At 32.7% G+C, this 22973-nt stretch overlaps 5 protein-coding genes across 5 annotated transcripts; 2 read left to right on the forward strand and 3 right to left on the reverse strand.

The window, feature by feature from the left end:
- Positions 1–1460: 1460 nt before the first annotated feature.
- LOC130447804 (uncharacterized) lies at positions 1461–3611 on the reverse strand. Its single transcript, XM_056784827.1, has 3 exons — positions 3320–3611; positions 2452–3262; positions 1461–1596 (listed from the first exon to the last, which is right to left on the reverse strand). Exons 1-3 carry the CDS (start codon positions 3609–3611, stop codon positions 1461–1463), a joined length of 1239 nt encoding a protein of 412 aa, XP_056640805.1.
- Positions 3612–4829: 1218 nt separating this feature from the next.
- Positions 4830–8812, forward strand: LOC130447922 (uncharacterized). Its single transcript, XM_056784977.1, has 3 exons — positions 4830–5127; positions 7260–7804; positions 8520–8812. The coding sequence occupies exons 1-3, from the start codon at positions 4838–4840 to the stop codon at positions 8720–8722; spliced, it is 1038 nt and encodes a 345-aa protein (XP_056640955.1). The 5' UTR covers positions 4830–4837; the 3' UTR covers positions 8723–8812.
- Positions 8813–10915: 2103 nt separating this feature from the next.
- LOC130447923 (uncharacterized) lies at positions 10916–11787 on the reverse strand. Its single transcript, XM_056784978.1, has 2 exons — positions 11439–11787; positions 10916–11377 (listed from the first exon to the last, which is right to left on the reverse strand). The coding sequence occupies exons 1-2, from the start codon at positions 11776–11778 to the stop codon at positions 10950–10952; spliced, it is 768 nt and encodes a 255-aa protein (XP_056640956.1). The 5' UTR covers positions 11779–11787; the 3' UTR covers positions 10916–10949.
- A 2633-nt stretch (positions 11788–14420) lies between these two features.
- Positions 14421–15516, forward strand: LOC130447805 (uncharacterized). The gene is made up of 4 exons (XM_056784828.1): positions 14421–14529; positions 14582–14866; positions 14922–15083; positions 15260–15516. The coding sequence occupies exons 1-4, from the start codon at positions 14421–14423 to the stop codon at positions 15514–15516; spliced, it is 813 nt and encodes a 270-aa protein (XP_056640806.1).
- Positions 15517–18047: 2531 nt separating this feature from the next.
- On the reverse strand, positions 18048–21896 carry LOC130447796 (uncharacterized). The gene is made up of 4 exons (XM_056784817.1): positions 21785–21896; positions 19251–19400; positions 18600–19195; positions 18048–18530 (listed from the first exon to the last, which is right to left on the reverse strand). The coding sequence occupies exons 1-4, from the start codon at positions 21865–21867 to the stop codon at positions 18289–18291; spliced, it is 1071 nt and encodes a 356-aa protein (XP_056640795.1). The 5' UTR covers positions 21868–21896; the 3' UTR covers positions 18048–18288.
- Between the last annotated feature and the right edge of the window lie 1077 nt (positions 21897–22973).

Below are 22973 nucleotides of genomic sequence, written 5' to 3' on the forward strand. Positions count from 1 at the left end.
CAAGGACCACGATGAAGATTTAGATCCGATCTTGTTGAAATGCCCCTCGAAACTATCAGATATCGATATAATTCGATATTTTGGAAGCAGAAGACGATAAAATGAACGAAATTACAAGAAAATTGGCGAGGAAACTGAAATGGAAGATTAGAAATCGACTGTATCATAAAGAATTAGCTCCAACTAATAGTGATGGTTACAAGGGGCAAAAAACAAGATGAGTTCATAGAAAAATGAATAGTATGGAATTACATCATCATCAGAAGCTTCTAGAATGAAATTCCAAGTATTTGGAATGGAATTAATCACCTGGATCTGATGATCAAGGACCACGATGAAGATTTAGATCCAATCTTGTTGAAATGCCCCTCGAAACTATCAGATATCGATATAATTCGATATTTTGGAAGCAGAAGACGATAAAATGAACGAAATTACAAGAAAATTGGCGAGGAAACTGAAATGGAAGATTAGAAATCGACTGTATCATAAAGAATTAGCTCCAACTAATAGTGATGGTTACAAGGGGCAAAAAACAAGATGAGTTCATAGAAAAATGAATAGTATGGAATTACATCATCATCAGAAGCTTCTAGAATGAAATTCCAAGTATTGGGAATTGAATTAATCACCTGGATCTGATGATCAAGGACCACGATGAAGATTTAGATCCAATCTTGTTGAAATGCCCCTCGAAACTATCAGATATCGATATAATTCGATATTTTAGAAGCAGAAGACGATGAAATTAACGAAATTACAAGAAAATTAGAATTAGAAGTCGACTGTGTAACGAAGAATCAGCTCCAATTGATAATAATGGTTAGAAGGGGCTAAAATATGACGAATTCATAGAAAAATGAACAATAAAGGACAAGATAATTGAAAAACTCCTTTTCTCAATTAACCCGTGCCAGTTTTTTCCCCATACATTCGAACTAAACCGAAATTTTTGTGAAAAAAATTCGTTTGAGGGATAATAAAATATGTTCGTCACTTGCAAATAAATTTTTTTTATTTCATTTTTTTATACGTTCGATCATACATTTCATAGCAGTCGTCGTCAAGTTTAACAATCGTCATTTTAAAAAATTAAATTAATCACTACCATAAATATTTACATTATACATCATTTAAAAAAAAATAAGTGCTTCTTATTATTTTACGTAAATTGATTTCAAAAAAAAGAAGAAAATCTTCTAAACAACGTCAGTCCCTTATTATTAATTCATACTGTCGATGAACTAATTTTATGGGCACTTGAAAATAAAATACAACAAAAAAGAAGATACACAACTACGTAATTTATAACCTAAAAACAACATTTTTCGTAATACACCTCGTATAATATGATTACAATAAGTATAAATTGTGGGAATCACCCTGTAGTTCATCACATAAGTTAATTCCGCGTGAAAAAAATCCGTATTTACTGCATTTTCTTACTCAAACCCCTATCATTAATAATAATACTTATAAAAGGGATGATGTTTGTAGAAATTGCTGGAATGATGATGTCCCGCCATACTGTTAACGCCTGCTCCATTATTGAGTCCGTACATTGATCCGCTGTTGCCATATTTTTTCTCGCCGTACCTAAACACGACATTATTTTAATATTATAACCCTAAATACAACACTGACAGTTCATAGATATTTTCATTGGTCTAATTACGAGTTTTTAATGTCAAAATTGTAGTTCGCGGTGCGTTCGTTTTTGTATTTTTAGTAACAGTTTCGTATTCACAGGTCGTATCAAATCGTCAGTGGTGAATTGAAATCTTGAACCGGTTCGTAACCGCAACGATTATTAATAGTTCGCGAATATAGTTATTTTTGATATACAGGGGTTGTACGAATTGTTTGCTATGAGGGAATCGTTGAAATAATAGATTTTCGTTGCGGAAAATTTTAATAATACAAAAGTGATATTTGTAAGTATGGAAATAAGTGATTTTTTTGGATAAAATATTATTTTGGTTTATGTTTTTTTCAAAAATTTAGAGATTTAGAGTTGTGGTATATTTTTTTGTGATTTTTATATTTCGATAAAGACTAATATAAAATTTGTTGATTGAAATTTGATTTTCTAGAAAAATTGAGAAAAAAAATCCGAATAGAAAATTTATAATTTTGAAATTTCAATTCCAAAAGGTGGATATATGAAAAAATGACAAAATTATTACATATTTGTCGTAATTTCAAATTAAATTAATTAAAATTATGAATTAAAATATTATTAAACAGTGAATATCAAAAGGAAAAATACATAACCTCAAAAATGGTTATTTTTTTGGTTACATAACCTTAAATAGTTCGAAATTTTGAGATTATGTGCAAAAAGATTTAAATAGGAAGCTATTTCGATACTTGAAAAGATAAAAGGATAAAAGGGGAAGGTTTCTAAGGACGAAATAGTTTATAAAATCAAGTTTTAACATCGATACATACCTTCCTTGGTTAGCATTAGCCTTATCAGCAAGAAACTGTTGTTTAAAGTGTCCCGATTTACCGGCTTCTTCGGCGGAAAATTTACCGATGTCTTTACCTCCCTTGAACGCGGCTCCGGCGTTTTCGCCGAAACTTCCTGCTTGGTTATTGAACAAGTAGTTGCCGCCTTCGTCGTGATCTTCGTCGTAGAATTCTTCAGTTTTGCCCGATTCGTGTTTTTGATGAGAATTTTTGAAACCTTTCATCTTGTGTCCCTTCTTATGACCTTTCATCATACTTTGGACACCTTCGTTTTTACCTTCCTGATCGAATTTTTTGGCGCCGTGATATACTTTACCGTCCTCGTAGATTTTTTTATCGCCTTGGGCGCCGTTGTAATAACCCATATCGCCTTTCATGTCTTTAGCGGCCATTTCACCTTGATTATAACCCGATTGACCTTTGCCGTATTCACCGCCGTGATGACCGTGAGCCTTTTCGTATCTTAAATCGTTCAAATTTTTATTTCCTTTACTGTATTGTCCTTCGTTCATGCTACCACCTCCGTAGCCGTGTATACCGATTCCACCTCCCATACCGCCTCCCATCATACCTCCGCCTCCCATCATACCGGCACCTCCCATCATTCCGCCACCTCCCATCATTCCGCCACCTCCCATCATCCCGGCTCCTCCCATCATTCCGGCTCCTCCCATCATTCCGGCTCCTCCCATCATACCAGCTCCTCCCATCATTTCTCCGCCTCCCATCATTCCAGCTCCTCCTCCCATCATTCCAGCTCCTCCTCCCATCATACTATCTCCTCCCATACCTTAAAATATGTCGTAATGAAATAATTTTTTTTTTATCTTAATGTCATTTAAGTTACCGCCCGACATTCCTGCACCCATCATCGCTCCCTTAGTCATCATACCAGCTCCACCTGTCATCATTCCTGCTCCGCCACCTCCCATCATTCCGGCTCCGCCTCCCGACATCATTCCGGCTCCGCCTCCCGACATCATTCCGGCTCCGCCTCCCGACATCATTCCGGCTCCGCCTCCCGACATCATTCCGGCTCCGCCACCCGTCATCATACCTGCTCCGCCTCCCATCATTCCGGCTCCCATCATTCCACCGCCTGTTCCGATTAGATTCGCGCCTCCGCCGCCGCCGCCCATTCCCATAGATAAATAACTACACAACACATTTTCTAAAAATAAGGTGAAAACTAAGGGAGCACTGATTCTAATCATCTTCTTCCGATTAAACTGAAGATTCGAATGATTCGAAAATGGTCGATCGAGAGTTTTTATACCCGAATCGTTTTCAACGGTCGTTCGAGCGTCTTTTCACGGTTTGTATTGTTGGTCGAAATTTAGGTCTATTAAGACGGGATATACGCTAGAAGAAAAATTAAGGTTATGTCCGTTCTACAACGGAATATTTGGTATCAGACTTTGAATAAAACGGATTAAATTTAATACTGAAATGGACGGTTATTGAAATCGTAAATAACGCGATATTAATATCATCGTTGCGAAAGATTGCGGAAGAGATCAGCGTTTGGTTTGTGGAGGTCTTCCAGATTGACCTTTCGAAAATTAACTCGTCGATTAATTACCAGCCGGAATCCTACCAACTACCACACGAAGTCATCCGCTACTACTAAAGATTGTCGAAGACGTCGACGCGAATTCTGCGGATAACGATTATTGACTCCTGGACTTCGTTTGCCATAATCTGGACTTTGTATTAGATATGGAGAAGCTGGACACAAAAGGAGTTATCAGAAATACCAAATACAAGAAGTTACTTGATGAAAGAACCAAACTCTAAAGTTTTTGTCAACAAACACCAAATCGTAGATGGATAGGTTAGGTTAGGTTAGAAAGCTACCAAACCAAATTGGAACGATGATCTTAAGTTATCGGATACCAGATGTTGTCTATAGACTTTAGTCCATGTGTTGGTAACATAATTTAAGAGTTACCCAATAGCCGATGTCCTCAAGATCAATATTTACTGGTTAACGATGTTCTCCGGGAGTTTGCAGACGCCCGGAAGGTCTTCGGAGAAGTGCAAACTTGGAATATGTTGAAATACGGATGATTAGATTTCGAATTAATTTTTTTTTCTTCCACCATGATAAACATATTTGTTCAAACAATATTTCTCGTTAACAAACCATGAAATTACTTCGATATTTTTTCCTTCCCAACGGTTATGAAATAAATAATTTTTTTCCATATTCCAGGCAATATTTAAGGTCACGAAAATATACCACAATAATTTGTTTAAATCAAATTTTTTTTTCTTCTTCTAATATACAAACTTAATCAACCGACAAATCTATGGTTGTATATATATGTATCGATCCTAAAATCAACATTATCACTTATCGAAAATGTTCTCGACGTTGTTGTTGGTTTTATTTTCAACTGTTTACAAAACAGAAGCGAAATTTTACGAAACCGAATTAGGGCCGTACGGTAAATACAGCACCCAGGAGTACGATCACGATTTGGGGTATCCATATGGTCTGGCTTACAAAAAATATCCTTACGAACACGAAGTTGTTGTACCGAAAAGTGTAGGTTACGCGGGAGGAATCCCAGGATACGGAGGATTGCGTGAGGACGTTGGATATTACGGACGTAAAGGATTAATTGGGGTTCCTTTAGGACCCGGTTACGGGTAATTATTTTTGAAATATTTGTAGTTGTATAATTTATTTAATGGAACAAATATTGTTTATATGTAAAAAAGTAGCGCCCAAATGATTTGTTTGGGTATTTTTAGTTAAAATATCGTCAAACTTTTGATATTGAATGTTTTATTGATCAATCGGCGCCCAAATTAACACGAAATTGTCCAGAATTTGATTATTTTGGTTATTTTCGGTGACGCCCTTACTATAAACTATTTATCTTTAGTAAAAATTCCAATCTAGTGCTACTGTAAGTGATTGTTCAAATTAACGACCAAATTAGGGTCAAATTCTTCCGAAATCAAATAATTTTAGTTGTTTCCAGTATTAATAGTAGTGCCCAAACTATTAATTTTGAATAATTTTTGCTATAAATCTCAAACTTTCATTGCTTCTAGCTATTATTCAAATTGGCGTCCTAATTAGGTACAAATTTGTCCAAAATCTAATAATTTTAGTTATTTCCTGTATTAATAGTAGTGCCCAAACTATTAATTTTGAATAATTTTTGCTATAAATCTCAAACTTTCATTGCTTCTAGCTATTATTCAAATTGGCGTCCTAATTAGGTACAAATTTCTCCAAAATCTAATAATTTTAGTTATTTCCTGTATTAATAGTAGTGCCCAAACTATTAATATTGAATTATTTTTGCCCTAAATCTCAAACTTTCATTGCTTCTAGCTATTATTCAAATTGGCGTCCAAATTGGGTTCAAATTTGTTCAAAATCTAATAATTTTAGTTGTTTCCTGTATTAATAGTAGTGCCCAAACTATTAATTTTGAATAATTTTTGCTATAAATCTCAAACTTTCATTGCTTCTAGCTATTATTCAAATTGGCGTCCTAATTAGGTACAAATTTGTCCAAAATCTAATAATTTTAGTTATTTCCTGTATTAATAGTAGTGCCCAAACTATTAATATTGAATTATTTTTGCTATAAATCTCAAACTTTCATTGCTTCTAGCTATTATTCAAATTGGCGTCCAAATTGGGTTCAAATTTGTTCAAAATCTAATAATTTTAGTTGTTTCCTGTATTAATAGTAGCGCCCAAACTATTAATTTTGAATAATTTTTGCTATAAATCTCAAACTTTTATTTCTATTTGCTATTATTCAAATTGACGTCCAAATTGGGTTCAAATTTGTTCAAAATATAATAATTTCCAGTATTAATAGTATCGCCCAAACGTTTAGCTTGGGTTCTTTTAATTACAATATAGTCAACTTTATTTTTTGATTGATTTCTTGATAAATAGGCGTCCAAATTGGTAATAAATTGCTCTGACTCTGATGATTTTGATTATTTCATTTATTAATAGTGGCGACCAAAAGATTAACTTGGGTTCTTTCAATTAAAATTTCGTCAAAATTTTTTGTTGACCGCTTCGTTTATAGATAGTTGCCTAATTACGGTTGTTTCGTTAGTAAGAGTGTCTCCCAAACTATAAATTTTGTTTTTTGTAAGACAAAATTTTTTTAAATTCCTATTACTGTGAGCTATTGTTCTAATTTACAATCAAATTGTGTTCAAATTTGTCCAAAATATCCCAACTATGGTTGTTTCTATTATTAATAGTGATGCCCAAACATTTAGCTTGGGTTCTATTAATTAAAGTATCGACAATCGAATGTTTTTTCGATCAATAGTCGCTCAAATCGAGTTTAAATTGCCCAGAACCTACATAATTTGCTAATTTTTTTAATTAAAACTGTCACCCAAACTATAAGTTTTGTTTCTTTTCGGTAAAAATATCAAAATCGTACTTCTATAATATCGTTAGTTTAAATTAACGCCCAAATCGAATTATTTTAGTCGTTTCTAGTATTAATAGTAGCGCCCAAACGTTTAGCTTGGGTTCTTTAATTTAAAATATCGTCAAACTTGTGATTTTGATTGTTTTATTGACAAATAGGCGCCCAACTTGAGATGTAATTGCCTAGAATCTGAAGATAGTGTAAATTCACGTTTTTGAAATTGTCGCCCAAACTTATTAACTTAAAATTTCAAATTGCTAGTTCAAATTTGTCCAATATGGATTAATTTTGGTTGTTTCTAGTATTAATAGTAGCGCCCAAACGTTTAGCTTGTTGGTACAAGTAAAGTAATTTCAGTTATGGTCCTGTCGGTTATTCCCACGTAGTCCCCTACGAATCCGGTTTAATAGCAGGACACCCTCCTTTCGGTATATCCCAAATCGACAAAGGAATTTACAGCGATGGTAAACAAAATCTGGTAGGCGAAAAATTCAATTACGCGAAAGGGTATAACGGAGAATTGGTGAATCACGGGGACGCCGGTTACGCCGCGGGAACTGTAGGTTTCAAGGACATCAAAGGGGATTCGTTACATTTTATCGACGCCGACGGTTTAAAAAAAGGACACCACGAAGGTAAACAGTACAACGGGGCGGAATATTTCGATTCGGAGGGTAAACACGGCGACGAGAAAGTTTTGAACGCGAATCATAATAAAGGACACAACATCAAAGGTTTCAAAAAATCGCATCACCTAGACGAAACCGGTAAAACGGAAGAATTTTTCGATCACGACCACGACCAAGGAGGAAACTACGTCTTCGACGGACGATTCGGAAAATTCGGAGAAGCCGGTGGACAGGGATACAAGGGAGGATACAGCGACGGTAGATTTAAAACAGGTATGTTTTTATATGTGAATTTTTTAGGTGAACCTCGTATATTATGAAAAAAAAAATTCGTATTTTCCAAAAATTTCAGTTGTCGTACAGATACAGATACAAAAATTGATAGTTTAAGTGGTATAAATCGGGAAATTTAGTTGGTTAGATTTTCAAAATTTCCCATTATTTCAGTCTGCAATGAAGATAAAAGAAAATAAAAAATACCACGTTGTAGAATAAGTTTTCTTCGATATAAAAGGTCCTTTACACTTTTTTTGTGAAACCAACAGTTTTCTCGGAAAAAATTCTAAATCTATCTAGTCGTTTTTCTAAATTTATAAATACCTCGTATATACGCAAAAATTATCAATTTTTTCCATAAAATTACTTTCGCAGAAGACGTATAATTGAAAATTTTGGAAAATTTCCGAAAAATTTTCAAATAAATTCGTATTTCACGCAGCCAAGCGGGTTTTTGGCGCGCGGGATCCATTAATACTTTCTAGAATTTTTTCCGAGAAAATTACAGCTTTTACAAAAAAAGTGTAGGGGATCTTTTTTATCGAAAAAAACTCCCCCTACAACGTGGTATTTTTTATTTTCTTCTATCTTCATTACATACTAAACCTATTCGATCGGCGTACGATTGAACTTTCCGGACGTGCCTCGTATATATATTCGTTAAATTTGAATGCGTCAATGTGGTGGTAGATTTTTGTTTTTCGTATTATAGGGGAGGCGACTAAAGAAGGTCACGTCGGTAACGAATATTTCCAAGATAAATCTCAAGGAAACCACGGGAAATTCGGCGAAAACAAATTCGCCGAAAACGAAGAAGCGTACGGTTTGAATAAAGGATTCGGCGAACGCGGATTAACCGCCCATCACGAGAACAGCGGTATTTACAAAAAGCATCCCGGTTTCGGTTATTATTGATAAATGATCATGTGATAAAACTTTCACTTACCTTAATATTTTTTTTTTCAATTAAAATATTTATATAAGTAGTTAATAAATAAGGCATTTTAATCACGTATTTTTATTTATAACCTTAAAATAATAATTCGACGTAAAAATAAGTCCGACGGGACTAGATCGGGTGTCGTAGCTGATATCTACAGGATGGTTCGTACTAAACGCATATTTTTCATATTAATCTCGTTAGGGGGTTAATTAGAAGCGGTCTAACCTTAAAATTTCACAAAACTTCTTTATCTGTCACTTGTCAATTCCGAATCAATTGACAGATAAAGAAATTCTGTGGAATTTTGAGGTTAGATCGCGCTTCTAATTAACCCCTTAGAGCGGTTCGAACGACTACTTATAATTATTTAATGCCCTTAATAGTATCACAACAAATTTGGTGTTTAGATGTAGAGGGTTGTGAAGAAATTAATTTTTTTTTTTTCGAAATTTTCGAATTTTATAATTCCTCAAGGATGCAACTTGATTTGGGGGTAAATAGCCCTCATTCGTCATATTTTGGGCTCTTCTAAACATTTCTACCCTTTGTATTCGATTATATTATGTAGGGTAGAGGGTTGAGTTTGAATTTTCATTCCAGTGCTTCTAATCTGTTCAAGATAGATCGTCAAGTTAAAATTCTGAGTTGGAAAAATATATTTACGGCTATTTATCAATATTAAAAGATTTTTTTTTTATTTTCCATCAGGGAAACACCTTTTTTCACATTTCGATTAGAGACAGGACTAAAATTGTACTGAAAACCCACTATATTCATCAAATTAGATCTTCAGTGACTTTTTCTGTTTCCTAACCTTAAAGTGTCACAGAATTTTCTCATCTGTCAGTTGTCGATGTCAAATTTTCGAATCAATTAGCAGATAAAAAAATTCTGTGGAATTTTAAGGTTAGATTAACGCCTACGTTTGAAGATTGAAAGATTTTCTTTTCGATTTTCCATCAGGAAAACAATTTTTTTCACATTTCAGTCAACGCCATGTTTGAAATTGTCCTTACCACCCATTATATTGACCAAACCTGACTCTAAGAAACTTTTTTCTGTTTCCTAACCTTGAAATGTCACTGAATTTTTTCATCTGTCAGTTGTCGATGTCAAATTATCGAATAAATTGACAGATAAAAAGCTTTCGTGACATTTTAAAGTTAGATAGCATCTAATTATCGCCTACGTTTAGAGATTAGAAGATTTTCTTTTCGATTTTCTATCAGGAAAATAATTTTTTTCACATTTCGTCCAACGACATGACTAAAATTGTATTTAAGACCCACTATATTTATCAAATTTGGCCTTTAGTGACTTTTTCTGTTTCCTAACCTTAAAACGTCACAAAATTTTGTCATCTGTCAGTTGTCGATGTCAAATTTTCCAATCAATTGACAGATAAAAAGCTTTCGTGACATTTTAAAGTTAGATAGCATCTAATTATCGCCTACGTTTAGAGATTAGAAGATTTTCTTTTCGATTTTCTATCAGGAAAATAATTTTTTTCACATTTCGTCCAACGACATGACTAAAATTGTATTTAAGACCCACTATCTTTACCAAATTTGGCCTTCAGTGACTTTTTCTGTTTCTTAACCTTAAAATGTCACAGAATTTTATCATCTGTCAGTTGTCGATGTCAAATTTTCCAATCAATTGACAGATAAAAAGCTTCTATGACGTTTTAAGGTCAGATCGCATCTAATTAACGCCTACGTTTGAAGATTGGAAGATTTTCTTTTCGATTTTCCATCAGGAAAACAATTTTTTTCACATTTCGGCTAACGACATGACTAAAATTGTATTTAAGACTCACTATATTCACCAAATTTGGCCTTCAGTGACTTTTTCTGCTTCCTAACCTTAAAATGTCACAGAATTTTATCATCTGTCAGTTGTAGATGTCAAATTTTCCAATCGATTGACAGATAAAAAGCTTCTGTGACATTTTAGGGTTAGATCGTCTCTAATTAACGCCCTCATTTGAAGATTAAAAGTTTTTTTATTGGATTTTGTGACTTTTTTCTGTTTTCTAACCTCAAAATTTCCATCGCAAGAGAGATATTTTGGTCAGACGTGTACATGAAAGCCAATTTTGAGTCGACAGTCATTATTTAGAAAAAAATAATTAGTCTATAGAAATGGTTTGAAATTATTCGAAATTTTTTTTTTTTGGATATTTTTTATTAAGAAAATTTATAAATTAGAACCTGGATGATGTTTCCAAAACGTACTAGATCCGCTATACTCCCCTAGATCTCCATTATTCAAAAGTTTATGTTCCCCGAACGATTCTCCACCTCCATTAAATCTATTTTCCCCAAAATGTTCTTCTTCTTTACTAATTTGTTTCGACTCCGTACCTTTGTCGATGTCAGCGATTTTTTTCTTTTCTTCGGTAACCGATCCTTTATCCAAATAACCTCCTTGGTACCGCGACGATCCCGATTCCCCAAATCCCCCCGATTTTCCTACGAATTCTTCATTATCCGCTTCGTCGTGTGCTTCATCGTAATATTCTTCCGTTTTCCCGGATTCATCGTTGTGATGCGATTTCGAAAACCCTCTGATTTTGTGACCCCTACGATGACCGTGTATGGCCGATTGTTCGTCCCCAGATTTTTCTATTCACACACATATAAATTAAAAAAATTGAATAATGAAATACCTCGTATAAATAAATACCTTTTTTATTAAAATGATGTCCTTCGAAATAATCCTTTTCGTCTACGTGTTGATTTTTGTTACCATCTTCGTTCAATATAGAAACTGATTCGCCTTTCGAATTTTTCAAATTTTCTTCGCCGTTAAAACCGCCGAAATTACCTCCAAAATAATTATTTTCTTTGAAATTTTCGTTACCCTCTTTGATATTCAAATGGGGTCGAAACAAACCGAGACCTTTGAATTGATAATGCGAATTCAGGAACCTCGGATCGGGATAATTGTACAAATCGAATTTATCGAAACCGAATACGTTTTTCAAAATTAAGAAAATTATTGAAAATAATTGTTGTTTCTTCATGATTAAAATAAGGATAATTTATGCAGGAAATCGCTTATTTATATAAATCAATACACGCTTCAGTAAATTAATAATTACGAGTTTGTTTGTTTTTTTGTTAACCTTCGTAAAGTAATTAGATTGAGGTTATGGGAAAGGTGAAGGGACTAACTACATTTAACACATAAATCGTATTACGATCGAAAATCGATTTTATTCATCTCGGGAGAAAAGAAGTAATTAACTTTGTCTATTCAAACAACCCCTGTATATAAATTAACAAAATATTTGAAGTACGCTAATAAAAATTGTTTGAGGTCTTCTGAACAACGTTGCCAGATTTAAAAAAAAAACAGTATAAAAAAGAAATTTGTAAATACGAATAAATTTGGGATTTCTACTATTTTTTAACCCAAAAATTTATTGATGATTCAATTTTGAAGGGTTAAATTAAATTTTCATAAAAATTTTAATTGAATTTTCTACAATTTCATTTGATATAAGATTCGACATGTTTGTGAAAATATTTGTGTATTTAGTTATCGTTTATTTTTGGGAGAACCCCTGTAGCTACAGCTACCAATCAAGTCTCAATTGGAAGCTAATAAAATTTACTACAATTTTATTAGTAACGAAATTTGACGTGGGGTGCGTATTTTGGAAGATATTTCACAAAATAAATGACAATTTCGAAAAAAATTATGGTAAGAAGTCACGTAGTTTAAAAAACTGTATTTCGGGAACCAATGACTTTATGAGGCCCGTTTTGGTCTCAAATTGTAGTAAATTCTGTCTTCTTGAAAAATGTTCTGGATAACTATAACGATCAAATTCTTTCTTCATTGAGATTTTGAGCAAAAACTAAAAAATCCAACAATTTTATGTTGTTTGAAATCCACCGCCACATTTTAGTTATCGTCCGTTTTTGAGACAACCCCTGTATGTATAGAAACCAATCAAGTCTCAAATGGAAGCTAATAAAATTTACTACAACTTTATCAGTAACAAAATTTGAGGTGGGGTGTGTATTTTAGAAGATATTCCACAAAATAAATGACAATTTCGAAAAAAATTTTGGTAAAAAATCACGTATTTTCAAAAAGCTGTATTTCGGAAACCAATGACTTTATGAAGCTCGTTCTTATCTCAAATTGTAGTAAATTCTGTCTTCTTCAAAAGTGTTTTAGATAACTATAACGATCAAATTCTTTCTTCATTGAGATTTTGAGCAAAAACTAAAAAATCCAACAATTTTATGTTGTTTGAAATCCACCGCCACATTTTAGTTATCGTCCGTTTTTGAGACAACCCCTGTATGTATAGAAACCAATCAAGTCTCAAATGGAAGCTAATAAAATTTACTACAACTTTATCAGTAACAAAATTTGAGGTGGGGTGTGTATTTTAGAAGATATTTCACAAAATAAATGACAATTTCGAAAAAAATTTTGGTAAAAAATCACGTATTTTCAAAAAGCTGTATTTCGGAAACCAATGACTTTATGAAGCTCGTTCTTATCTCAAATTGTAGTAAATTCTGTCTTCTTCAAAAGTGTTTTAGATAACTATAACGATCAAATTCTTTCTTCATTGAGATTTTGAGCAAAAACTAAAAAATCCAACAATTTTATGTTGTTTGAAATCCACCGCCACATTTTAGTTATCGTCCGTTTTTGAGACAACCCCTGTATGTATAGAAACCAATCAAGTCTCAAATGGAAGCTAATAAAATTTACTACAACTTTATCAGTAACAAAATTTGAGGTGGGGTGTGTATTTTAGAAGATATTCCACAAAATAAATGACAATTTCGAAAAAAATTTTGGTAAAAAATCACGTATTTTCAAAAAGCTGTATTTCGGAAACCAATGACTTTATGAGGCCCGTTTTGATCTCAAATTTTAGCAAATTTAGTCAACTTCAAAAAAATATACGATAGACAAAAATTAGAACCACCGTATTTTAGTTATCTTTTTTTTTGTTTATTTATATTAAAAGGACTGTTCACCCTGTAATAATTTCTCGAAATTAGCCCCATTTTCTTACCTACAGTGACATATTCAATTCAAAAACTCTTTCCCAAATACGTCTACGAATAAATATCTTCCATATGACGTTATATAATTTAACCGAAAAAAAAATCCAACGTTATAAAATCTGGTAATTGAAGTGGTCATTCTATTGAATCTCTTTTGGGAAAAAGAATGTTGACAAAACTCAATCAATCACTCAAAGTTAGTCAAGTGTTTACTAAAGCTTAGCCTAAGTTTTCACAAGCGCTTGGATGTAGTTCACATGCTCGCGAGCGCGTTAGTGAACACTACGAGCAGGTTTTGTGGGAGCAAATACAGCAGACGTCGATTATTACGTTGATATTGACAGATTTTCATACAAAAACAAAAATTTCGACAAGCTCGCGTAAGCCAAGTTCACACGTCTGTATTTACGAACATCTACCGAACGTGTAAACGCAGCTTTACCGATTTCTTTTAATTTTGAGGAAGTTTGTGTAAGAAATCGTGTCAATGCACCCACACAAAGGTTAAATTTAGTTCCATACTAATTAGTTTCATCATTGTATTAATCCGATCGAGCAGAAATACCAACTTTATAAAAATAAAGTGGAAATTTACGTCTGTCCACATACGAAGTCAACTCCCATCATGATTAAGCTCGCCAGGTTATTAGTCGGGGGTATTTTATTGTATATTAAATACGTTTCGGGGATGATGTCGATGGGTGGAATGGGAATGGGTGGTATGGGGTACGGGGGTAAGTATATTCTACTTATTTATCAATTATCTAGTTAAATGTGTCTTCTTAGGATCCGGAATGGGTTACGGTGGAGGTATGAACCTCTTCGGGGGTAGTGAATCGAGTGGCGGTTCCTTCGGACAGGGTAAAAAAATGTTCGACGATATTTTTTTCAAAAAAGGTTTCGGTAGCCAAGAGGGAGGTTTCGGAATGGGTCAATCCGGATACGGAAGCGACGACGTTTTAGTGAAAGACGTTAAAGGGGAGATGGGGTTTCACGGTGGTCACCATGGGGGGAAAAATATAATGTCAGACGGAAAAGGGTATTTTGGTACCAATCATATTGGTCATGAAGGTTTGTAAACGTATTTTGGGTGATAGAAATTTTCTTTTTATGTTAATAATCGTAGGAAAGAACGCGGGAGCTGTAAATAAGAAAGAAGGTCATAAAAAAGGTCGTACCGTTAAAGGTTATCACACGCAACACGAATCTAACGAAGCCAGTAACACCGAAGAAGTTTACGACGAAGAACATGACGAAGCTGATAAAAAAGCACTAAAGAAAGTCGAAGGTAAGTAATTTTCGACTTCCACTGTATATACAGTTAATTTTTATTGAGATTTACATTTTTTTCGTATTTTTCCTCGATTTTACATAATTACAATAACAGTACGAGGGATGATTAGAACATATGCACAACGTTATATTTTAAACACCCCTCGTATTATTTATCGGTGTGGTTTTTAGGGGAGTTTGGGGAACAGGGCGTGGACGCTTACAAAGGAGAAGAAGGCGACGCTAAATTTGCTTCGGGACAAAGTGGAAGTACCGGGAAATTTGAGAAAGGTGCTAAAGAAGGGAAAGCTATCGCCGAGGGGGGACAATTTGGGGGGAAGAAATACGGGGCTAATGATAATAATTATGTTGTTAGTGAAGGAGGTAACGTTAATGGAATGGCTGGGCATCACGGAGCTAATAACGTGTTCAAAACCTTTAAACCTTAATTATTTATATATTAATTTTGTTTGAAAAATTATTTAAATAAAATGCAAATATATATGGACGTTATTTGATTTTATTTATAATTTTTGGAATATTTCCAATTGATATATTCCTCACTGACTAAAATATCGAACATAAAATGAAAAAAATTAGGAGTACAAAATACAACTGGTATTTTTGAGAGAACCCCTGTATGTACAAAAACCAATTTGGTATCAAATTAAAGTTAATTGAATTTACAAACTTTTTCTTGGATATAATTTTCGACGTGGGATGCATATTTTGAAAGATATTTATAAAAATAAATGACTATTTCGAAAAAAAAATTGTTTATTTTACGAAAAAATCTGGTATTTTTAAAAAGTTGTATTTCGAAAACCAATTGCTGTATGATAGTCGTTTTTATCTCAATTCGTCCCGAATTTACTTTTCTTTAAAAATATATGAATTGATTATAAGGATCAGATCCTTTTTTATCGAGATATTGAAGAAAAACTGAAAACACTTCAATAATTTTATCAATTTTTCGAATATTATCACATTTTAATTAACTGGTATTTTTGGGAGAACCCCTGTATGTACGAAAACCAATTTTATATCAAATAAAAGCTAATTGAATTTACAAACTTTTTCTTGGATATAATTTTGGACGTGGGATGCATATTTTGAAAGATATTTATAAAAATAAATGACTATTTCGAAAAAAAATTTGTTTATTTTACGAAAAAATCTGGTATTTTTAAAAAGTTGTATTTCGAAAACCAATGGCTGTATGATAGTCGTTTTTATCTCAATTCGTAGTAAATTTAGTTTTCTTTAAAAATGTATGAATTGACTATAAGGATCAGATCCTTTTTTATTGAAATATTGAAGAAAAACTGAAAACACTTCAAGAATTTCATCAATTTTTCCAATATTATTAAACTTTAGTTAACTGGTATTTTTGAAAGAACCCCTGTATGTACAAAAACCAATTTTGTATCAAATTAAAGGTAATTGAATTTACAAACTTTTTCTTGGATATAATTTTTGACCTGGGATGCATATTTTGAAAGATATTTATAAAAATAAATGACTATTTCGAAAAAAAATTTGTTTTTTTACGAAAAAATCTGTTATTTTTAAAAAGTTGTATTTCGGAAACCAATGGCTGTATGATAGTCGTTTTTATCTCAATTCGTAGTAAATTTAGTTTTCTTTAAAAATGTATGAATTGACTATGAGGATCAGATCCTTTTTTATCGAGATATTGAAGAAAAACTGAAAACACTTCAAGAATTTCATCAATTTTTCGAATATTATCACATTTTAGTTAACAGGTATTTTTGAGAGAACCCCTGTATGTACGAAAACCAATTTTGTATCAAATTAAAGCTAATTGAATTTACAAACATGTTCTTGGATATAATTTTTCATAAAGGATGCATATTTTGGAAGATATTTACAAAAATATGGGAGTATTTCGAAAAAAATTTGTTTTTTTACGAAAAAATCTGGTATTTTTAAAAAGTTGTATTTCGGAAACCAATGGCTGTATGATAGTCGTTTTTATCTCAATTCGTAGTAAATTTAGTTTTCTTTTAAAATGTATGAATTGACTATAAGGATCAGATCCTTTTTTATTGAAATATTGAAGAAAAACTGAAAACACTTCAAGAATTTCATCAATTTTTCGAATATTATCACATTTTAGTTAACTGGTATTTTTGAGAGAACCCCTGTATGTACGAAAACCAATTTTGTATCAAATTAAAGCTAATTGAATTTACAAACATGTTCTTGGATATAATTTTTCATAAAGGATGCATATTTTGGAAGATATTTACAAAAATATGGGAGTATTTCGAAAAAAATTTGTTTTTTTACGAAAAAATCTGGTATTTTTAAAAAGTTGTATTTCGGAAACCAATGGCTGTATGATAGTCGTTTTTATCTCAATTCGTAGTAAATTTAGTTTTCTTTTAAAATGTATGAATTGACTATAAGGATCAGATCCTTTTTTATTGAAATATTGAAGAAAAACTGAAAACACTTCAAGAATTTCATCAATTTTTCGAATATTATCACATTTTAGTTAACTGGTATTTTTGAGAGAACCCCTGTATGTACGAAAACCAATTTTGTATCAAATTAAAGCTAATTGAATTTACAAACATTTTCTTGGATATAATTTTTCATAAAGGATGCATATTTTGGAAGATATTTATAAAAATAAGTGAAAAATTTCGTTTTGAAGGAACCTCTGTATATACAAACGTCGACGTCGTCGCCATGGCGTCTCGATAGCCCTAACCGCCTTCCTCTTATTCCCGAAAAATTGACAATCGGTCGAATTGACATTTTTCTGTAATGAATTAACGATTATGTCAAGATTTTACGAGGGGTGTTCTCATTTTTGAATAGAATTTCGACAGCTGATTTCTTGATATAAAAATCGAGAAAAAGTTATGTAAATATTATCCTGAAAGGTTAAAAATAGCACTAACAGAAAATTTTATTATTTTACGTAGGGAAAAGGAAAAAAATTATCGAATAAAAATAGAAAATAATTGGTTTTATTAATTATATAAAAAAAAAACAATTAATACATAACTGATACCTCATTGGAGCTTAATATCGTCAACAAAAGTACAAACTTAACAACTAAATAATAAATTAAAGAGAAGTAGTTTTGTTTTTTTTTGTCACAAAACATCGATACAATGGCAATCAAAACTTTCCGTCGCTATTTTTTCAAATCCAAGAAATAAAAAAAAAAAACATTTTCCCAATTTCTAAGGTTGGTAAAAAGGCACCACCAACGGGTGAGACTTGACGAATTTACTAGACTCCTCGTGCCCTAAAAGACTCTGTTCGTCCGCCCCCGTTTTATACCCAAACAAAGCTTGATTTCCGGCGAATTTATTCTCCCCGTATTTTCCTTGATCGCCCTCGACTTTTTCAACGGAATGCTTATTCTCGAACTGTCCCTCTTTTTTAGCTTCCGCTTGATTATATTTCGAATCGTGATGACCGCCTGAAAAAAATTTATATATACATATAAAAAAAAAAAAACTACCCCTAACAGGTGATTAATCGTCATTACCCTTAAAACCTGACGCTCCTTGTTCTCCGAAACTACCCGATTGACCATTAAACACGTAGTTACCCCCTTCGTCGTGAGATTCGTCGTAATATTCTTCACTTTTACCGGTTTCGTCCTTGTGATGGGAATTTTTAAAACTCTTCACTTTATGTCCCTTTTTGTGTCCCTGTTTCGCCGTTTTCTCCTCCCCGCTTTTACCTTCTTTATTGTAATGTTGCCCCCCTTGATATTCCTTACCGTCTTCGTATACTTTCTTCTCCCCGTTTACGTTGTTATAACGCCCCGAATCGCCTTTGAAATCTTTAACTAGAACCTCCCCTTTAGCGAAACCGGCTTTATTATGATTCAGTTCATCCCCTTTTCTACCCTCGCTTTTTTCGAATTTTTCATCGTTCGCGTTCTTCTTCCCCGAACTGAATTGACCTTTGATGATTTCTTCGCCTCCGATATGGTGTGGATGATGTTGTAGACCTCCGTATAAACCTCCCAACGTACCAACACCACCGTGGATGTACTGCGGGATAATCTGTCCTCCGAAGGTTGTTCCCAAAGGAACGGCTTGACCTAGCGCTACATTAGGACCTAGAAATTGACCACTACGGAACCGATATTATAATAAATTGATGCGGTAACTGATAGTTTAGTACAAACCTGAATGCTTGGTTACCCAATGGCGATCCCGCGAAACCGAAACCTCCGCCAGCTGCTCCGATTTGTGGATAGTAACCACCTTCCACGACGTGATATCCTCTAACCGGTAAATTCGAAGCGGCGGTTTTCATCAGATCTTCAGTTTCGTATCTGATTTGTAACAAAATTCAATTAAAAAAAAAATTTGGTTTTGATATATAAATGTTAGTAGGTTTATGGAAACTCTTTGGGATGTACCTGAGTAGATCTACTGTTTTTAAATGAGCCGAAGATTTCAAAAAAAAGGCAGCGAATGAGCTTCGTGATTTCGGAATATTTCTAATTGATATATTCCTCACTGACTAAAATATCGAACATAAAATGAAAAAAATTAGGAGTACAATACAATTGGTATTTTTGAGAGAGCCCCTGTATGTAGAAAAACCAATTTTGTATCAAATTAAAGCTAATTGAATTTACAAACTTTTTCTTGGATATAATTTTTGACCTGGGATGCATATTTTGAAAGATATTTATAAAAATAAATGACTATTTCGAAAAAAAATTTGTTTATTTTACGAAAAAATCTGGTATTTTTAAAAAGTTGTATTTCGAAAACCAATGGCTGTATGATAGTCGTTTTTATCTCAATTCGTAGTAAATTTAGTTTTCTTTAAAAATGTATGAATTGACTATGAGGATCAGATCCTTTTTTATCGAGATATTGAAGAAAAACTGAAAACACTTCAAGAATTTCATCAATTTTTCCAATATTATTAAACTTTAGTTAACTGGTATTTTTGAAAGAACCCCTGTATGTACAAAAACCAATTTTGTATCAAATTAAAGGTAATTGAATTTGCAAACTTTTTCTTAGACTAAATTTTTGACCTGGGATGCATATTTTGAAAGATATTTATAAAAATAAATGACTATTTCGAAAAAAAATTTGTTTATTTTACGAAAAAATCTGGTATTTTTAAAAAGTTGTATTTCGAAAACCAATGGCTGTATGATAGTCGTTTTTATCTCAATTCGTAGTAAATTTAGTTTTCTTTAAAAATGTATGAATTGACTATGAGGATCAGATCCTTTTTTATTGAAATATTGAAGAAAAACTGAAAACACTTCAAGAATTTCATCAATTTTTCCAATATTATTAAACTTTAGTTAACTGGTATTTTTGAAAGAACCCCTGTATGTAGAAAAACCAATTTTGTATCAAATTAAAGCTAATTGAATTTACAAACATTTTCTTGGATATAATTTTTGACCTGGGATGCATATTTTGAAAGATATTTATAAAAATAAATGACTATTTCGAAAAAAAATTTGTTTATTTTACGAAAAAATCTGGTATTTTTAAAAAGTTGTATTTCGGAAACCAATTGCTGTATGATAGTCGTTTTTATCTCAATTCGTCCCGAATTTACTTTTCTTTAAAAATGTATGAATTGATTATAAGGATCAGATCCTTTTTTATCGAGATAAAGAAGAAAAACTGAAAACACTTCAATAATTTTATCAATTTTTCGAATATTATCACATTTTAATTAACTGGTATTTTTGAGAGAACCCCTGTATGTACGAAAACCAATTTTATATCAAATAAAAGCTAATTGAATTTACAAACTTTTTCTTGGATATAATTTTTGACCTGGGATGCATATTTTGAAAGATATTTATAAAAATAAATGACTATTTCGAAAAAAAATTTGTTTATTTTACGAAAAAATCTGGTATTTTTAAAAAGTTGTATTTCGAAAACCAATGGCTGTATGATAGTCGTTTTTATCTCAATTCGTAGTAAATTTAGTTTTCTTTAAAAATGTATGAATTGACTATAAGGATCAGATCCTTTTTTATTGAAATATTGAAGAAAAACTGAAAACACTTCAAGACTTTCATCAATTTTTCGAATATTATCACATTTTAGTTAACTGGTATTTTTGAGAGAACCCCTGTATGTACGAAAACCAATTTAATATCAAATTAAAGGTAATTGAATTTGCAAACATTTTTTTAGACTAAATTTTTGACCTGGGATGCATATTTTGAAAGATATTTATAAAAATATGGGAGTATTTCGAAAAAAATTTGTTTTTTACGAAAAAATCTGATATTTTCGAAAAGTTATATTTTGTAAATTTTGTTTGGGTGTTGTCGACGAAGAACTAGTCTTAGAATACGCGTTGTATAATGCTATGCCCTCCTGGCTGTAGAACGTAAAAATTGGAGGCATGAAGAATGGGAGAAAGCTTAATGCAGACTCAAAGTTTGAGGTTTTCGGGTCTATAAGTAGAGTAATTTACCGGTGACGGTTTGGGGATTTTTAAAACTGGAGAAAATTGAATTGATTTTGAAGAGAGAAGGCACCAAAAACGAAAAATTCATCTCCTAGCATGACAAAGATCATTTTCCATGAGTGAAGGAAGATTTGGCCGTCCGAGTAGACGACGATTATTTTTCGAAATAACTGGGGGGGAACCACTAATGAAAATACCAATATAAAACGCGAATAAACAAAAAAAATTATATAAATCAAATGTTTATACCTAAATTTGTACACCGGGTGATTGGTAACTTGCACGCAAACAACAATCGGTAAAATCAACAATAAACCAAACTCTTTGTCCATGTTTGGTATTAAGAAAACGAAAATAAACACTAACTGTGTAATTTGTCTTAATTAGATATTTATAGTTGACGATTTTGTAAAGTAACGATACGCTTCGACGGATTTTCCTTCGTACAGGGTTAATCATCTGACAAGTCACTTTCTTCATTTCATTTTTCCGGTTCACCGCCACTGAATAAGGAGACGACGAATGGTTTTAATTGTTAGTTCCACCGATTGGGGCAACGAAATCATTTCGATTCGACAATTAAATATATACGCAGTGATATAACCTAACAACAACAAAAAATACTTTCGAAACTTCCCCTTTATATTTTCATTTACCCCAGCCCCAATATAGAAGCTGTAGAAACGGTAAAACATCGTTTAGACGAGACCGGACGACCTTCGAAGACCAAATTAGGCGACGAATCCAGAAAATCTCCCCCTCGGCTTATTTTCTGTTACCAGACTTGAAAAAATGTCGCGGTGGTCGAAGATTTTCAAAAAAATGAAGGATCTTGACGATTCTCGCTTTTCAGTCCATCGTTTTTGTTCAAAATTTCTATGTTTTCTGATTTTGCGAGTTCAGCATCTCGCACGATAATATTTAAATAACTTTTCTTCGGTTTCTTGTAGTTTAAAACGAATTTTTGTAAAGTAGTTGAATAAATATCGAAGGATGAAGGAAAACGATACAAATACAACATACCTTTTTCGCTTTGGCAACGCTGCTTTATTTGCAAATTGATTTGCTACAGTTTTTGGCGTATATCCTAAACGGAAATCATCTAATCAACAATACTTCGATTCCGATATAAATTTAAGGTGTGGTATCGGAAAAATCATCATTCTACATCAGACAGTCTCGAGAATAAAGAAAAAAAATCGCGATGATCAAATTTTTGTTAGTCCTTTTTTGTTATTTTTATTTTAGCCACGTGGATGCCCGGAAATTGATCGGGATGGCCATACGACCAATGGGAATGATGAATATGGGTCCTATGGGCATGGGAATGGCGGGTGGCAGTATGGGAATGGGTATGTCCGGGATGGGTATGGGCGGTTCCAGGATGGGTATGTATGGTATGAGAGGCGGTATGGGGATGTCGAAAATTGGTATGATG

The sequence above is a fragment of the Diorhabda sublineata genome, chromosome 8, assembly GCF_026230105.1.
Source record: "Diorhabda sublineata isolate icDioSubl1.1 chromosome 8, icDioSubl1.1, whole genome shotgun sequence".
NCBI classification, from domain to species: Eukaryota; Metazoa; Arthropoda; class Insecta; order Coleoptera; family Chrysomelidae; genus Diorhabda; species Diorhabda sublineata.

What these genes read in the sequence shown, in the direction of transcription:
- LOC130447796 (XM_056784817.1), bottom strand. Translation starts at nt 21,867, where the DNA reads ATGGACAAAGAGTTTGGTTTATTGTTGATTTTACCGATTGTTGTTTGC. An exon ending in TTGGGTAACCAAGCATTCAG is followed by an intron (nt 19,196 to 19,250) that starts GTTTGTACTAAA and finishes TCGGTTCCGTAG; the next exon opens with TGGTCAATTTCTAGGTCCTA. An exon ending in AGGAGCGTCAGGTTTTAAGG is followed by an intron (nt 18,531 to 18,599) that starts GTAATGACGATT and finishes AATTTTTTTCAG; the next exon opens with GCGGTCATCACGATTCGAAA.
- LOC130447804 (XM_056784827.1), bottom strand. Translation starts at nt 3,611, where the DNA reads ATGGGCGGCGGCGGCGGAGGCGCGAATCTAATCGGAACAGGCGGTGGA. An exon ending in GGGTGCAGGAATGTCGGGCG is followed by an intron (nt 3,263 to 3,319) that starts GTAACTTAAATG and finishes ACATATTTTAAG; the next exon opens with GTATGGGAGGAGATAGTATG. An exon ending in GCTAATGCTAACCAAGGAAG is followed by an intron (nt 1,597 to 2,451) that starts GTATGTATCGAT and finishes TGTCGTGTTTAG; the next exon opens with GTACGGCGAGAAAAAATATG.
- LOC130447805 (XM_056784828.1), top strand. Translation starts at nt 14,421, where the DNA reads ATGATTAAGCTCGCCAGGTTATTAGTCGGGGGTATTTTATTGTATATT. An exon ending in GGGTGGTATGGGGTACGGGG is followed by an intron (nt 14,530 to 14,581) that starts GTAAGTATATTC and finishes GTGTCTTCTTAG; the next exon opens with GATCCGGAATGGGTTACGGT. An exon ending in CAATCATATTGGTCATGAAG is followed by an intron (nt 14,867 to 14,921) that starts GTTTGTAAACGT and finishes TAATAATCGTAG; the next exon opens with GAAAGAACGCGGGAGCTGTA.
- LOC130447922 (XM_056784977.1), top strand. Translation starts at nt 4,838, where the DNA reads ATGTTCTCGACGTTGTTGTTGGTTTTATTTTCAACTGTTTACAAAACA. An exon ending in CCTTTAGGACCCGGTTACGG is followed by an intron (nt 5,128 to 7,259) that starts GTAATTATTTTT and finishes AAGTAATTTCAG; the next exon opens with TTATGGTCCTGTCGGTTATT. An exon ending in CGACGGTAGATTTAAAACAG is followed by an intron (nt 7,805 to 8,519) that starts GTATGTTTTTAT and finishes TTCGTATTATAG; the next exon opens with GGGAGGCGACTAAAGAAGGT.
- LOC130447923 (XM_056784978.1), bottom strand. Translation starts at nt 11,778, where the DNA reads ATGAAGAAACAACAATTATTTTCAATAATTTTCTTAATTTTGAAAAAC. An exon ending in ACATCATTTTAATAAAAAAG is followed by an intron (nt 11,378 to 11,438) that starts GTATTTATTTAT and finishes GTGTGTGAATAG; the next exon opens with AAAAATCTGGGGACGAACAA.